This window comes from Amphibalanus amphitrite, unplaced genomic scaffold (assembly GCF_019059575.1).
Source record: "Amphibalanus amphitrite isolate SeventyFive unplaced genomic scaffold, NRLGWU_Aamphi_draft 000561F_arrow, whole genome shotgun sequence".
Lineage (NCBI taxonomy): Eukaryota > Metazoa > Arthropoda > Thecostraca > Balanomorpha > Balanidae > Amphibalanus > Amphibalanus amphitrite.
Window position 1 is genome coordinate 209,607 of NW_024882055.1, and position 15,624 is coordinate 225,230.

At 49.6% G+C, this 15,624-nt stretch overlaps 3 protein-coding genes across 4 annotated transcripts; all 3 read right to left on the reverse strand.

The window, feature by feature from the left end:
• Nucleotides 1–329: 329 nt before the first annotated feature.
• Nucleotides 330–5,063, reverse strand: LOC122393885. Its single transcript, XM_043390326.1, has 6 exons — nt 5,022–5,063; nt 3,593–3,770; nt 2,082–3,196; nt 1,587–1,671; nt 988–1,160; nt 330–335 (listed from the first exon to the last, which is right to left on the reverse strand). Exons 1-6 carry the CDS (start codon nt 5,061–5,063, stop codon nt 330–332), a joined length of 1,599 nt encoding a protein of 532 aa, XP_043246261.1.
• A 2,438-nt stretch (nt 5,064–7,501) lies between these two features.
• LOC122393892 (allergen Asp f 7-like) lies at nt 7,502–11,342 on the reverse strand. 2 transcript variants are annotated; one of them, XM_043390332.1, is made up of 5 exons: nt 11,324–11,342; nt 10,219–10,335; nt 9,795–9,891; nt 8,301–8,816; nt 7,565–7,994 (listed from the first exon to the last, which is right to left on the reverse strand). In XM_043390332.1, exons 2-4 carry the CDS (start codon nt 10,234–10,236, stop codon nt 8,347–8,349), a joined length of 585 nt encoding a protein of 194 aa, XP_043246267.1. In that variant the 5' UTR covers nt 10,237–10,335; nt 11,324–11,342; the 3' UTR covers nt 7,565–7,994; nt 8,301–8,346. The 2 variants fall into 2 exon arrangements, with proteins under 2 accessions (XP_043246266.1, XP_043246267.1); XM_043390331.1 differs by lacking the exon at nt 11,324–11,342 and having other exon boundaries at nt 7,502–7,994; nt 10,219–10,735.
• Nucleotides 11,343–13,541: 2,199 nt separating this feature from the next.
• LOC122393896 (cuticle protein 7-like) lies at nt 13,542–15,624 on the reverse strand. The gene is made up of 3 exons (XM_043390336.1): nt 15,048–15,624; nt 14,544–14,741; nt 13,542–14,145 (listed from the first exon to the last, which is right to left on the reverse strand). The coding sequence occupies exons 1-3, from the start codon at nt 15,051–15,053 to the stop codon at nt 13,801–13,803; spliced, it is 549 nt and encodes a 182-aa protein (XP_043246271.1). The 5' UTR covers nt 15,054–15,624; the 3' UTR covers nt 13,542–13,800.

A 15,624-nucleotide genomic window follows, 5' to 3' on the forward strand; every position in this document is an offset into this window, starting at 1 on the left:
GTCGACGAGCCCAGGTGGTTGATTTGTAGCGCGAGTGTGGTAGGGAGGGGTGGCGATGCTGCACCAGCTGGCGAAACCCGCCACCTGGCCTTTGTTTCAGCGGGATGCTCTGTACCGCTACCACGAGTGTGTTATACACTTACTTAAGCAGAGTGTGCTAATTATTAACATTTGCCATGGATAAGTATTACATCCGTCAATTTATTGTCATGCTAATCAGCTGCGATCAGCACAAAAATTAAAAAAAATTGCCTGCGTCATGCGTGATGCTGCGTGATTTAAAACACAAACACACAAACTACCCATCCCTGTCGGCACTCGGTCACGGGTCATACCTGGAGCAGAATATCAGCGCAGAATATCTAGTCACGGCTTGTCGGGGGACTCTCTATAGGTGTGTCTGCCGGTCCGTCCATCTCGATATCATCCGAGCACGGTCAGCGGCCGCCCACCTTCGCCGCTCGCCGGGACTTTCCGAGGAGTCGGGTCATCCGCACTGGAGGGGAGTGACCAGAGACTGTCCGTGACCAGCCGCTCTCTCGGCGGCAGATTTAGATGAATCATGATGAGGATGCATTTAGGTTTGGACGCCAGCAGGGGCGTATTATTTGTGGTTGCTAAAAATTCCCACATGAATAATGCGTTTGAATAGAGAGTGATTAAACGAAGATACTTTTATTTTAAAAAAGTGCCTATTTGCGTGACTTTCGATGACAATGTTCAGGCTAATTCTAAATTAATCCTTATTTATTTTCAATAATTTTAATGTGTTTTTGTGTCGTTCCTGCGCACCGTCCATATCATAACCATTATCCGTGCATAACAGTGGTCATCCAATCGTGAGTGCGTTTGTTGTACACACTCCCATTGCAAAGTCGGCCCCCGCTCCCAATTAGCACTCATCGTCCCCTCGGTCATACAGCCGACTCCCCCCGTTTTACTCATCGTTCCCTCGGTCATACAGTCGGCTCCCCCCGTTTCACTCACCGTTCCCTCGGTCATACAGTCGGCTCCCCGTGATGCCGGGTCCGGGTCACACACCAGTCTGACGTCGTACTCGAGCTGCACGTGGCCCTGCCGTACCCTGTCACGGGACCAGCCGGGAGCCGGGGCCAGCGGGCGGCGCACCACCGTCCGACTGATGATCCGAGGCCGCGCCACTGACGACAGGGCAGGGTGGAGAGGTCAGCTCAGCGGTCATTGCAACGGGGCAGCCTGGGCAGGTCACGAGTCACATCAGTGAGTCAGATCGGGTGTTAGGCCACAGGAGAGGAGGTGGGATGCGAAAATAATTCAGATTAGCCGACGAAATATCACGTGTCAGGAGAAAGATCAGTCATGGGTTAGGTCAGCGGTCAGGTCAGTAGTGAGTTCATGGTGAGATCAAGGGTTAATTCAAGAGTGAGATCAAAGTTTAGGTCAAGGAGCGGGTATGTGGTCTTTAGGTTTAAACCCGAAGACAGCATTGCATGCCTATTATGATTCTGTTTTGCATGTTAGGGTGGTCAGAGTACCTAACTTGGAAAACGGCCTCGCCAGCTAAAAATAATGGCATATCTAATCAAGAATGTCACTGTCTGGCTCACCTGGTTTGTCGGTCGCTGTCGGCCGTTCAGAGAATAGTTTTCCTGTGGTGTCGTGCCACGCCTCAATAGTGAGGTCGAGCTCACCCTGAAACGACAATTGAGCTCAGGTCACGGCTTGTTTGGCCCGAACAGTGTCTTCAAAATGAAACTGGAACGCACGGACGAGTAACGTTTAATTCAGTTGCTTCTGAGTACAGTGGCAAGTAACTGATGAAGTGAATAATCAAATCTAGCACAAATATTTTTAGCTGTGCATTACGTATGAACTGCGAGCTCACAGCAAAATCACAAACTGAGAAAATCTTAAGATGTAGGGTGTAGGGTGTGCAACACATACGTTCCACCATTGACGTGTGGACATAACATATGCGGCTCTCCCTTCCCGGAACGTAGTTACCTTCCTTTTCTCTTATTCCCTCTATCTCCCTTATAATTTCCCGCCTCAGCTCAGCCCTCTGCGCACACCCCCTCCCCTCCCCTCCCCGCCTCACTGACCGGCCAGGCGCCGTCGAAGGGGAACGTCATCTCCAGCACCCGGTTGTGCTGGTTGACCAGGCTGCTGTTGGCCACCACACCAGTCACCAGCAGGCCCAGTGAGCACGGCAGCTGGGGACGCCGCCAGCGCCGCTCCGGAGCGCCGCGCCGCGCCGGGCCCAACCGACTGCTGGGCGGGTCTCGACGAGCTGCTGGTCTCACAGGGGGCGCTGCTGGTGTGACGGGAGTCGCTGCTGGTCTGACGGGAGGTGCTGCTGGTCTGACCGGAGGTGCTGTCACCTCCAGTGGTCCTGGTTCAGTTGTATCGTCGGGAGATGATGGTAGGTCTGTGGAAGTTTCAGGTCCGATGAACTCCCAGGACGGAGAGCTCAGGGTCCACCCTGCTGTATCCTCGGAGTGTTTGTCGTCTGTATCGGGCTGGTCCCCGTGCTTCTTTGGCTGAGCTGTCTCACCGGATTGAGGCAGAACCTCAGCGTCTGCGTCAGCACTTACAGCATCATCTTCAGCATCGAGAGTCACATCATGGGTTTCTCGTTTCTGTCGCTCATTGCAGCATGTGCCTTCTCCACTCCCATGCTCTTTCTTCCCTGCCTCTCCACCACCTCCTACGCTATCAACATCGACACTAGCGCCAGTGCCGGTGCTGCTACCGCCACTACCGGCACCTGGTGGACTCGGGTGAAAACTAGCCTTGTCCGATCGCCGACCAGTAGCAAACTGTAGCTGGACCAAGTCCCCGTGCTCGAAGAAATGAAAGCCGATGTCCTGTGGATTGCTATCGTATTTTGACTCATGTGAGACGGTCATCCGAGAAGATAGCTGCGTCTCGTCAGCTAAAGCTTCGACGTCATCGGTAGAACCAGGATTATCGAGGATGATTATGGGTCGGTGTGGTGAAATGAACCCATTCTCCTGCTCGGACAGCTCAGAGGCCGGGGACAAGGAGACGTCTTCTGTGGGAGTCAGCTCTCCCTGTCGGTTCTGAATAGCATCTCGAGCTGGAGGGCTGACGACAGAGAATGGGGTGGCCTGTTGGACGATTTGTAGGCTGGCGCTTTTAACAGTCACCTCTCCGTTAGACGAGGTGCCTGCAGAGTGCTCGGACTTCGCTGCAGCTGGCGGAGCAGAGGGAAGCTCACGCTCCAACGTAGGTGAATCAGTCGTGACATAACTGCGGTCTTCAACAGGCACTGCAGCGTCAGGTGGTGCCTTATCTGTCCGTTCTTCCTTTTCTTCGTTGTCCTCCTGAGTTCCCATTCTCTCTTCTATCTCCTCTTGGTCGTCTTCCTCCTCTCTCACATTCTGTTCCTCTGGTTCCTGCTCTCTATCTGGAAGATCCTCATCCAGTTTGCTAGTGGAGGAACTCTCAACATGTTCTTCCAGCCAATGAGACAACACTTCTGGCGGTGGCACGATGGGATGAAGTCTGGTCCTGTTGAACCGTCGGGAGGGCAGTCGAGTGAGCTTAATTCCAGGTGATCGCACCCTCCTGCCATTCACTTCAAACCCACCGCTGTCGCCGCCACCGCTGCCGGTCGACGCACAGACTCTGAAGAAGGTGCTGCACTCGCCACTGCAGGAGGACTGCTCTGCACGCGCCGTGGGCTGGCAGCAGGCGCCGCCCAGCGCGCGCGACTCGGGGTTACTGAAGCTGACCAGACGCACCTGAAGCTTACCGGCTGCCTCCACCTGAGGAAGAGACGGGGGAGTCTCACACGTGGGACGGGAGAGGAATATCTCACACATGGGAAAGGAGAGAGGGATTTATCTCACACATGGGATAAGGAGGTGGAATAATTTCGGTTCAGTCGGGCTGCTGCAAGTTTCCAGGGATTGAATCTAAACGTGCTGTGAGAAATATGTGTGTTTAAACGTTTTCCAGGAACATATATTCACGGTCTAATTTAGTTTGTTTCAGATGTAAGAATTGCTGGCTATCGGTTGCTTATCCTTAACTTTTACACATACGAGTGCATTGATTGAACGCAAGAATATGAAACCCCACTTGCCCAATTAATAGCATATGTAGTTTCGGTAAACTCACCACTGGGAAGCTGCTGCAAAGAAGAACAATCACTCCGATCCCGATGATATGCATGTTGAAGAAATGCGTGTATAAGAGGCACCGCAGTTTTCCCTGTCCGCTCTTACACCAGTGCCTATGGTACCCAAGTTCACAGTCTGCTCTCAACACTGTCACACTCACATATAGGCTGTCACATCAGCAATCTGATCACTGTCTCCTGTCACTCTTTCCTGTCACTGTGAACCTCAAACACCCACAGTCATTTCGGTAGTGGTCACTCCCCTGGCCACAACTAGCCACCGATTGCACCACACATCACAACTCTGTCGCCATTATATAGATATCGTCACTGCCTATCTGCTAGTCCCGCAGTCCCGCGTCACAGTCCCTACCGCCACAGTCCAGAGTGTCACTCTGTCGCCAATAATCGCCGAGCCCTTTACGACCACATTCGGGTGCTGAGTACTGTTCTGCAAGTAATAAGCATAGCTCTTTGAGTTTTTCACATTTTCTGAAAATGTCGAGGCCTTGCGGCTGCTAGAGTTCACGATGAGTGGACTCGAGGCCGTCCGTTTCGCCCGCTTCCGATAAAACTTCCACAACAGTGTACGTGGCTGACGTCTCACAAATTGTTCGACTGAAGACACTACAATAGCTGTGGACTATCCGCAGATTAGCGCAACGATGCACTGACGCACTGACACACTGATGCACTGACGCACGATGAGCTCGCTGACTGACGGCAGACAGACTGACGGAGGTGTAGCCGGCAGAGTGGGCGTCGTGTACCGCGTCGAGTACCGTGTCTAGTGCACCACTGAGCCCACCATCCAGCCCGGCTCGGCTCCCTCCGCCGTGACTGGTGCTCGGCCGCACACCGTTGTCCGGTTCCGCACTGCTGAAGGGCGACTGACCTGGCCGGCCAGCAGCGGCCGAGGACGGCACGGAGACCTCATCGCGCGCACAGCACACTAACACCGCCCGCTACATTCATACGCCGGGGATTGGTGGCGGACCACCGCCCGCCGGCGCGGTAGTGGGCGGTGGACGGTGTGAGGGGCGGCACAGTGGGCCAGTAGTATTGGCATTCTTGAAGAGCTTCAGAGCGTGAAATTAACGGTCTGTTTTGTGTGAGTCGCATTTGGATTATGTTTGTTGTGCGGAACATGTTTTGTAGTTTACGGATGGGTGTTTTGAGGGTTCACGTCAGTTCGTGAATCAATATTCTGTCGAGCTTTCAGAATCTCTAAAATAATATGCAGTTTTTGACAGCTTTATCTTGCGTTGGTATTTACTATTTAGAAGGTAACATTGTTTGGACACTCAAGTGTTTAGTTACTGATGCTTGATGCTATGCAGAGCTGTGCTTCAGCCTTCATGGCGTAATTCATTGCCCTATAACGGCTCATGTCCCGTTTTATCGTTACACCTTCCTCTGAACGTCCCCAGTCGCTTCGTGAGTCCCTAAAAAGTCGCTTCACTGCCTGAGATATCGTCATCGTTCGTCGTTGGACCTTGATTAACCCGCGCCCAAGTGTGGGGGTGTTTGAACACCCCCCCCCCCCTGCGGTTTTTCGCAGATATCTCAAAAACGGCGGCGTGGAGCGCCGCCGTTATTGGTACACCTTATCACACATCAATTCTACACATGTTGTGAAAATTTCAGACCAAGGTCATTCAAGGTCAGGTCACCAGGTCACTTGAAGTGACCTCACCTCATGAAAAGCTTCAATGTCTGCCATAGCTACACCGAGTGACCGATCACTTTGAAACTTTCAGCGATTGATGAGGGTAACAGCATCTATAAAATGTATATCTCGGAATTTTGATATCGGTGACCTAAGGTCAGGTCAATTTTGCGGCCTCTCCATTTTAAGTCAATGGGAGAAAATTGAAAACCGTCTGTTTTGCACGAACGCTATTCTAGACACTCTCAAACATCGAGATGTAGGTAAAATTGACACACTGAACCGGAAAATGGCAACTGTGACCCCTCGTTATGTCCCCGAGGTCATCTCAGGTCACGAACAGAATCGCTAACAGTTTTTCGCTAATAACTTTTGATAGAGGCGTGCTAGAGCGTAGAGCGCTGAAAACGCCTTAGATGTGTTCGGCTCGACGTTGCGGATCGACTGATTTGCAACATGACCTTTTCCGGTCAGGTCATGACCTTGACCTGAGGTCAAATTTTCAAGTTAACCGTTCAAGGTCAACTTATAGTTCATTCGACGCGTCTCGACGAGAGGAACACGATGTGGCAAAAGTAATGTCATGGCTCTTTTGAGTCAAAAGTTATCGCCGAAAAACCGATTTTCGTAAAAACGGCTATTTTTGGAGTTTTTGCCCTCTGAAGGCTAAACCGTTGACCTGAGGTCAAATCTGAGAGCATTATTCAGAAAGGTCTGTAAAAGGGCTATCGAATGCGCTTTTCCGCGGCGCTGTAGCTCTATCGGTTCCCGAGATAGCCGTTGGCAGTTTCCAAAATGTTGAAATAGTCAACATTTTACCTTTGGTGACCTCTGGTGACCTGACCTTTGACCTGACCCAAAAAATGACTGAAGTGTTTTCGTCCTTATTTTGGACGTTCTTTCGATTGCCGCTTACCGCGTGTCGCTACGTAGTCCAGGAGCCGAGTTAGAAGGGGGGGTGTTCAAACACCCCCACACCAGGTCGTGGAAAATCCAGACTGACACTGGGGCGCGGGTTAAGAAAGTATCGCTACCGCAGTAATCTCCACAATCATCTGTGACGACATTCGGTCGCCATATTTACGTCACAACAGACCATTACCCAAAATAACGACCCATTCGATAACGGAGTCCACGCACTTTGAGCGCCTTCTTTAACCCAGAACCGGCAATATTGGTCGTCAAGCAACAACATGGAGCGATTCGAGGCAATAGCCGCCGAGGCAGGCGTCAATTAGACGGCGCGTGACGGTAAACAGGCAGTGGAGGATGCTCTACGCCGGGCGCAGCCGACGGTCAAGGACCACCATTTCGACACAGCTGCGGGCTGCGGGTGGGGAAGTGGCTCCTCACGGGTGGTGCTGTGTCATCTTCGTGAGAAACTCAGCGGCGGTGATGGGTGGGAGGTTTGGGGGAGGGGGCTGAACACGGCAGGTGCCGCAGGTGCAGCTGGGCTAAATTATTATACTCTGTTTGATGTATTTTGCTTTCTGTGGTGTAATTACTTTCAGTTCTGTGGCAAATCTGGAGAGAAAGTGATTTGGGCTTAGAGATCACCTAAGAATAGAAGGTGTTCGATTGCTCTTATGCGTTGGAATCAAAAAGTAAAAGTAAAATAATGACATGATTGACTGAACACTATTCTGCATTTTGACTCGTGTTTACCACTGCACCCAACCCTTGCCAGTGAATGCTCGAGCCTCGAATTTAAAGCGGCATATTATCTTTTCTAATAACGGGATGGCGATACAAATATTCACTCACTTTATTTCATATGTACCTATCTATCATTTATACACTGTCATGAATAAAAGAGAAAATCAAAACAGCATTTTACAATGCAACTACGATACGGCACACCCATATTCAGTCAACAAATCGCTACTAAATATAACAAGGTGCTCGCATGTCCTCTAACCTATGCTTAACTATATGTTTTCAGCTACTCAACATAAATATAATGCTCTACCACCTAATTATCTCTACAAATACAACACGCAAGGATGTTCGAAATATCGGCGAGACTCATAACAACAAATTGCTTTAACAACAAATTCAACCACGACTTCTAAACGCTTTGGCATGATCAATTGAGCTAGAACGCTGTTTCGCGAACATTGCGATCCTCCGTTCTTGCGAATGTGCGTGGCTCGTGCAGGAAGCTCGCTCTGCTTCCTGGTGACTAGAACTTTGGAGAACCTGACGAACAAAAGTGCAGGTAATCAATGACTATCGCTCGTATTGGTTTTGTTCATTACTCATACATCTTTAAACCTATCAAAACCAATCCGTGCTGCATGCATCTTTTTTATTCCTCATTTGATTGCTTAATGCTCAATGCTAATGATCGAAAAAAAATAGCATTAGCGAATGAACGTGAAACCTTGGCAGTTCTTAGTCAATATTTTACTCAACTGATCCCCCTTAGAAAAAAAGCTAAAACCGTCATCTCCAGCAAATATTATTACCAAAATAAGCCAAGATGCCACACAAGTGGTTACTTACTAGCGCGGAAGTAGAGATCGGCATACTCCTGCGATTTCGGCACAGGTCAGCTGGAGTCGTCCTCAGCACCCTGCCAGTCAGAGTCCAGTCTGCGGAGGACATTCTCCTGGGTCAGCGGCGCCGCGCCCCCCTCAGCCGAACTCGAGGACGTCGGGTCACTCCTGCCTGTAGCGACGTCGCTAAAGATGGCCGAAATGTCGGGGAACGGCGGCAGCGATCCACCGAACGGACCCGACTCGTCAAAAAAGTCCTCGTCGAAGTTGTCGAAGGCAGCGGGGGCGGCCGGCCGCGGCAGGGCCGGCTCGGTGGGGGCCGTGCTGGTCACCTCAGAGGGGCTGGGCTGCGGCGGCTGGGGGTGGGCCGGTGACAGGGACAGTGGCGCCGGCGACTGGGGCTCCGTGACGGCCACAGCTGCCTCCGTCGGCTGGACCTGAGGCTGACCTCCCAGCGGGAACACGGGAACCGCCTGTCCGCCGGGCACCGCCAGGAACACGGGAACCGGTCGACGGGGACGGCCTGTCAAAGGGGCGTGCCGTCAGACGTCGGGGCAAATCAGAATCGAGAGAACGGCTTGAGAGGGGTCTGAACCGAGAACGGTTGTCAGAGGGTGGAGCAAGACTGTAATGCGAGGAAGCGGCAAGTATATGTGGCAAGGCGAATCCAATATTACTTTACTGTGTAAAGGGGTGAGCCTGCTTAATTGAACGATCCGTCAAATAAGGCCTGCTGTACCACAGAGAACAATACTTACCTACATTGGACAAAGATCTAATCTGGCATCCGATACACTTTTTAGGCCCCAGAGCTTGACGCCTGCACCTATCTTTGTCTTCTTCATACCACGTGGTGGATCTCAGTTTACCATATAGCGCCTAGCGGTCTGAGTTTTATGCGTTTGGTAATTGCGTCACTACATACTCCAGCACGAGCTTTACCGTTATGATGGTGGCCCGGAGCAGCTACGGTGAACAATTAAGCGATTATTTCGAGTAGCTCTGTACGCGATACACGGAACAATTATCAGTCGAACAATTTGAAACCACACACGCCGGGCTACTGATGGGCTATTGCTTCCACGCAATGTGACGAGAATAGCCGTTTTTACGACGGCCATTTGGTACACATTTGGTGCACATCTGGTACAGATTAGGTGCAGATTTGGTCAAATCAGGTGCATTCGCCGGATAGCCCGTCGTGAAAACGGCTAATATATATTATAATGGTGGGCAGGGTGGCGTCTAAAACTATACTATTCCGGTTCGTTAGAGCAACTTCTTTATTCAAACAAAAACTTGGCGTTTCATTTAAAAATGTTATCTGATAATTTGCTTTATTCTTGCATGCTTACAATTTATGATAATGTATTGGCATTTGAAATTATTTATGGATAAATTGCGCACTGCTTCGGCTATCCGCTCTCCGCCTTGCATTTTCAGTTACTTACTTGAATAACTAAGTTTGGAGAGGACTAATTCAATCTCGTCCCTGTCTCACCGTGTCTGATGAAGGGCCGAGGTCGCCGTCCGCGGACTCGAACTCTCATTCCCTCGACAGCTGTCATCGCCAGGCACAGGGCCAACAGCTGACACATCTGAGAACAGCGCCGGGAAAGGTGAACTGACGCTCACGGCCCGCTCGGCTTATTAAATAAGCCAGCACATGACTATTATGTCTGTCAGAGCAGTGGAGCAGTTGGAGCACGAATCCGCATGATGGAAGGCAGCACATGTGACCTGCGTGGTAAGCTTCAAAAAGCTATCAATGGTAAACAGATTTTACATAGGAGGAGCTGGCAATTAAAAGCAGCCTACATAGGACGGTTAGTCGCTAGAGCACTAGCCAGTTGCTTGTGATTTGAATATGTTAACTATTTCACGGGATCGAGCTCGAACATTTCAGTCATCTGTCAAAAACTCACCTGAATGGAAATATTCATATCTGCAGTGCACCTCCTCTTGGTCCAAGCTAAACAAAATATGTTTCCGCCACAACACTTGTGATCCCACCACCTCTCACTGCCCGACTCCACTCACTTCTGTAAGTAATCCTCGCACCATGTCGCTTATAAGCCTACTTCTCCAATTGAGAGCGAAAGCGACGGTGTTGGCGGCGGCCGCGGTACAAATGAAGGCACACCGCTCGAGCAGATGGCTGGTGGTGGACTGCCCTGTACCGCTGAAACAATGAGCGGTGACCGCGCCCGGCCGCTGACCGGCGCGAGGCCCACCGCGGCGAGTTTCAACATCTCCCCTGGTCATGGACAGAGCTGTGTCGCTTCCAGCCTGCCAGGACATTGTAATCGAGATTGCCCTACCATTGTAACAGGAGTCTATGAGTAACCGTCGGAAAAGGAGCCATATGCCCGGCGGGTACGAGTGGACAGCGAGCGCCGGCCCGCGCGGTGGCGTTAGAGGGACGGTGGCGATACTTTTACTTTTACTCGGACGATTTACGTGTTTACGCGTACTGGAGCGCCGCGTAGTGCCATGGACAGAGTGTTACATGTGCGTGTGGTCACTGTGGGCTAGCTGGACAGGGTGCATTTGTAGTGAATAACAAAATTAAAAATATGCTAGTGAATCTCAAAATACGTGCATTTAAAGCAAGATGAATTTTAAGAAATGTTGCTGTATATTCCAGCTACATATTGCCCTTTGTCCGCTGGGTTGTTTATTTGTATTGAATTGTAGTGAGTATCTTTGATACTAGCCGATTTAATATTTATATTTATATTTATTTATACATATTTAATTTGATATGATACATATACTCCGCTAGGGTTGATTAATTGTATCAAACTGTAATAAATATCTTTGATATTAATACAATTTGATATTTATAGAACATTGCAAACCTATTCAATCATTTAGTTGCTTCTCACTTACCTATTTCAATATGTGTAGGTATGCGTCATAGACATCAAATTAGCGAAAAGCACAACAAAATTGAATTTTAGGTTTCACGAAAAATTGGTTTGTCGCGAACGAGTAAAATTATATTAGAAAATATGGTCTCTGGTGAACCTGTCTTTGGGCCTGTTTCACTAAAAACTTGCGATTACAAGTGTTTGAACTTTACAATTCATAAGTATTTTTGCAAACTATGTAAAATCGGAGCCCTGTTCGGGCAGCGCATCCTACTGCAAAATTTTGCACCACGCATGCGCAGTAGGGGTCTCTCGGGTGCCAGGCTCCGCCCTTCGGGGTATGACGTCACATGTGTGACGTCGGCACGCGCAAAATCTTTCAGTTTTGCGCAACAAGAAAATAGGAGCTGCAGGAGGCGAAAGTGGCGCGAATTAAAGTTTACCGTCCTATATTTCTTATTGTAAGCGGTTTGAATGCTGTTTTTGGGTATCATTATCACTTTTTTCAGTGGCACATTGCTATTAACCACATTTGAACGCATTTTATTCAGTTTTTGAACGAAAACCACCAGTACATCCGCGCCACGGTTCGTCACGCGTCGAATAATGGCTGCCGCGGCCGCCGCGGCCCTCGGCTCTGGCGGCCCGGCGGAGAGTGGGCGGAGCCAGTGGCTGACATCATCACATGTGTGACTTCACACTCAGCAAAATATTTTGCGCGGACCCGAACAGGGCTCCGATTTCACTAAACTTCATCACCAGCGGCACCTCCGATAAAAAGAGTTGGTAAATAAACTTGTAAACAGTAAAATTGTTTTTAATCAAGAACTTTAACATGTTACAGATATTGCTTCTTTTTATCCAACTATGTCTAGTTTTCATGTCAGAAATTGCAGGAATAAATTAAAAATAATGATGCCGTTTCTGAGTGGTATAAATGATAGTTCACAATATCTTATTATTGAAAGAAAATAACACGTAAAACATTTGACAGCAGAAGACTGTTGAATGCAATTATGGCGCGCGAATGACAAAACATGACGATATTTATTTATTGCTCGTAGCTGGTTCGTAGGGAATGTGCTAAGTGAAAAAGAGGATATAATGACTCAGCATATCATATTTGTTTTAAATAGTTGATTGCTTTGCATCATTGCACAAAAAGTAATAAAATTCCAAACGTAAGGGCCACTGGAATTTCGGGTTTGTAAGTACAACGTTTTCTTTCAAGTTTTTGGTCTTCGTGAAACAGAAAGTTTGCGATTTCGATGTTTCTTACAAACTTTTTTCTTGTAAAAAAGTTGGTAAATTTTAAACTCAAAATTCATTCCCGAAGGTTTCGTGAAATCCAAATTTCAAATGTTGGTAATTATTTCTTTTAAACTCAAGTTTTTTCTTTGTAATTACACACTTTATTTGTTAGTGAAACAGGCCTATATCAAATGGATATTCTTATAGCCACTTCCGAATCGAGCGTCCGAATCGTTACTTCTCTTCAAGAGGTTATGCACTCGATGTATGATGAGTCATAGATCTCTGTATACCGAGGTCCATGAGTTGGGCAGCTATTTGGCCATATGCCATCTATTCCGTGTTCCTCTCATTTTCATGTTGCCTCGGAGTCAGATAAGACACAGAACCACACGCTTTCTGAGCTTCTCTGACAAGTTATTCCCCATCCCATTTGCCAGTGTAACAGGTTTGTGAATCATTGGCTAAAATAGCCAGGAAGTTTGAGTCACTGCATTGTAGGGCATTTGCCCCAAAGTCCTGACAGAATATCAATATAGCAGCCGATGTGACTTGAACACAAAATGAGACCAATGACATACTACATACATACGTCGGGGAGCTTACTCGCTGCCGTGTTATGCATACCTATTCATTGTTCTGTAGCAATGGGATCGTACGTGTAAATCGTAATTAAATAGGGAAGGGTTTTCGAACCTTGCAATAGATGCACTAAAGCATGACAGAAGAATAAACGTCCAAGAACTTTAACACTTTACTTATGGTAAGTGTTTCACGTGTACAGTAACCTCAAACTTAAAAGTATTTTGCAATCAATGCTTTGTGTCAAAGTCAAGTTGCCCCTTTCACTGCACACCACTTTGATTAGCATGGCAATTCCTTGCTCGGGTACATTTAATGATGCATAAGGTATGCTTTTCGCATTTTTGATTTGCCTCGAAAAGCAAATCAGTCGCAATAAATTTTCTCGTCTTGTAAAAAAAAAGTAAAATTAGATGCGATTTACCCAGACAAGATTAATCGCAATAAAACTTCCATTGGGACAGGCTATGCAAAGTTTTATCGTGCATTCATAATCCAAGTGCTCCATTTCTTTTCATATCGACCCACATCACAGTTATAGCTTACAACAATGTATGTATTGGCACAGAACACAATATATAAATACCAACAGACAAATCACGATCGGTGGTAGTCAAAGGCGTGGCGGTTACATCGTAACCTTGCACTTTCACTTACAAGGAGATGCATGCAACTCTCTCCTCACTCACTCTCTTTCAATCTCCTTCGCATGCATCCAGGTACAAGCAAACACACAAACACATAAACATGTCAGCACCAAGGATAGGGAATCACGTAACTTGTAAGGGAACGAAAGGCGCCTTAGTTAGAGGGGTACTTGGGCTCGGGCGCCGGATACTTGGGCTCGGGCGCCGGATATTTGGGGGCCGGGGCGGGGTATTTCGGGACCGGGGCAGGGTATTTGGGAGCCGGGGCGGGGTACTTGGGTTCGTAGGCGGGGTACTGGGCCTCGCCCTCGTACTGGACGTCGGCCACGAAGCCGGCGTCACCCTCCGACTGGTAGGTGACGGTCTGGATGCGGCCGTCGGGCAGAGCCACGCGGTAGCTGCCCTGGGTCAGGTAGCCGTCCCGCTGCTCCTGCTGACCAAAGTCGGCTCCCGTGTACTGATCCTGTACCTCGTAGCCGTAGGTGTACTTGGGAGGCACCTGCCGAGACACGAGACAAGGCTGTCAGAGACGGACAGAGACACATGCACGGAGACACGAAAGGGAATAGAGGCGCAGGACTGGGCTTGCTGGATAAAGGGACAGAAAAGTCACAAGATGGGAAGCGGCTGGTTCGGCACAACTTATTGACTGCTCGTATTGTTACACTGAAATGCTCTTTTTGCTTTGGCCGAAGCGCAGCCGGCCGTAAAGAGATATCTTTAAAAAAAGTCACTTATCAAAATGAGAATCAACGCACTGGCAAATAATCCTTAATAGTATACGGCATAGGATAAATACTTCCATACGATAAATGCTTAAATACGATAAATATTCACGAGATGTTGGATGGCAACAAAGAGTTTCGCTTCAGCATACATAAAAGCTACGAAACTTACCGGAGGGTAGTCGACTTCGGGCTTGGCGGGCGCATACTTGGGAGCCGGGTATTTGGGGGCCGGAGCCGGGTATTTGGGAGCCGGAGCCGGGTATTTGGGAGCCGGAGCCGGGTATTTGGGAGCCGGAGCCGGGTAGCTCGGGGCCGGGGCCGGATTATCGGCAGCCACAACGGCCAGCAGAGTAGCGACGACAAACACCTGGCGAGAGAGGGAGAGGGACGTCAGCACTAGTCACCGGGCGTCACTGTGAGTCATTCGGAGTCACTGGGAGTCACTGGGAGTCAATGGGAGGCATTTGAAGGCACTGGGAGTCACTGAGTCACTGGGGGTCATTGGAGGTCCCTGGGAGGCTCTGGGAGGCCTTGAGAGTCACAGAGAGTCCCTGGGAGGCACTGAGAGGCACTGGGAGTCACTCGAACTCAGACACAGGAGGGTGGTATCACGAATACTGAACACCAGAAGTGGTCTGTATCGCATCGGACCTCTCTCGGCGCGGCGTCCTACCTTCATGACTGTGGACTGGCGGCGTCTGGTGGCGGGCTGTTGTGCCGTGTCTGTTTATATGGGCACCTCTCGCTGCGCCCTCCGCCGCAGTGCCCCGGGGTGCGGGTCGGGGCTCGACCTCGCCGTTACGTCACCCCCCCCCCCCCCCAGTCGGCAGCAGCCACCGTCCGGTAAACGGCACTCGGCTCTGACGAAACGAGGCCAGAAGAGCTGCCGACGAGCACCTTTGACCCAGCCTTCGCCCGGCCGGCCGGCTCGAGATAGTGCTTTTTGTGCCCCTGCGCCGGGCGCGGCCATTAGAGAGAGGGAGAGCGGGACAGACGGCCCCGGGGCTGCTCCAGTGCACGGACGGCCGCAGTCGCCGGTGCCGAGAACATATACCCGGCCTGGGCTGGAGGTGCCAGCTCTGTTAGGCAGCGTTCACCCTGGGTCCGGGGTCCAACGGAGTGTTTAGTCCAGCCGGGTCCTGGAGGACCCAATGAACTCCAAACTGGATATGCAGTCGAAACTCGAATCCATGACTCAAATCCAGAAAAAAACGACAACCATGGTGTTGCTCGTAAACATCTGGTGAATA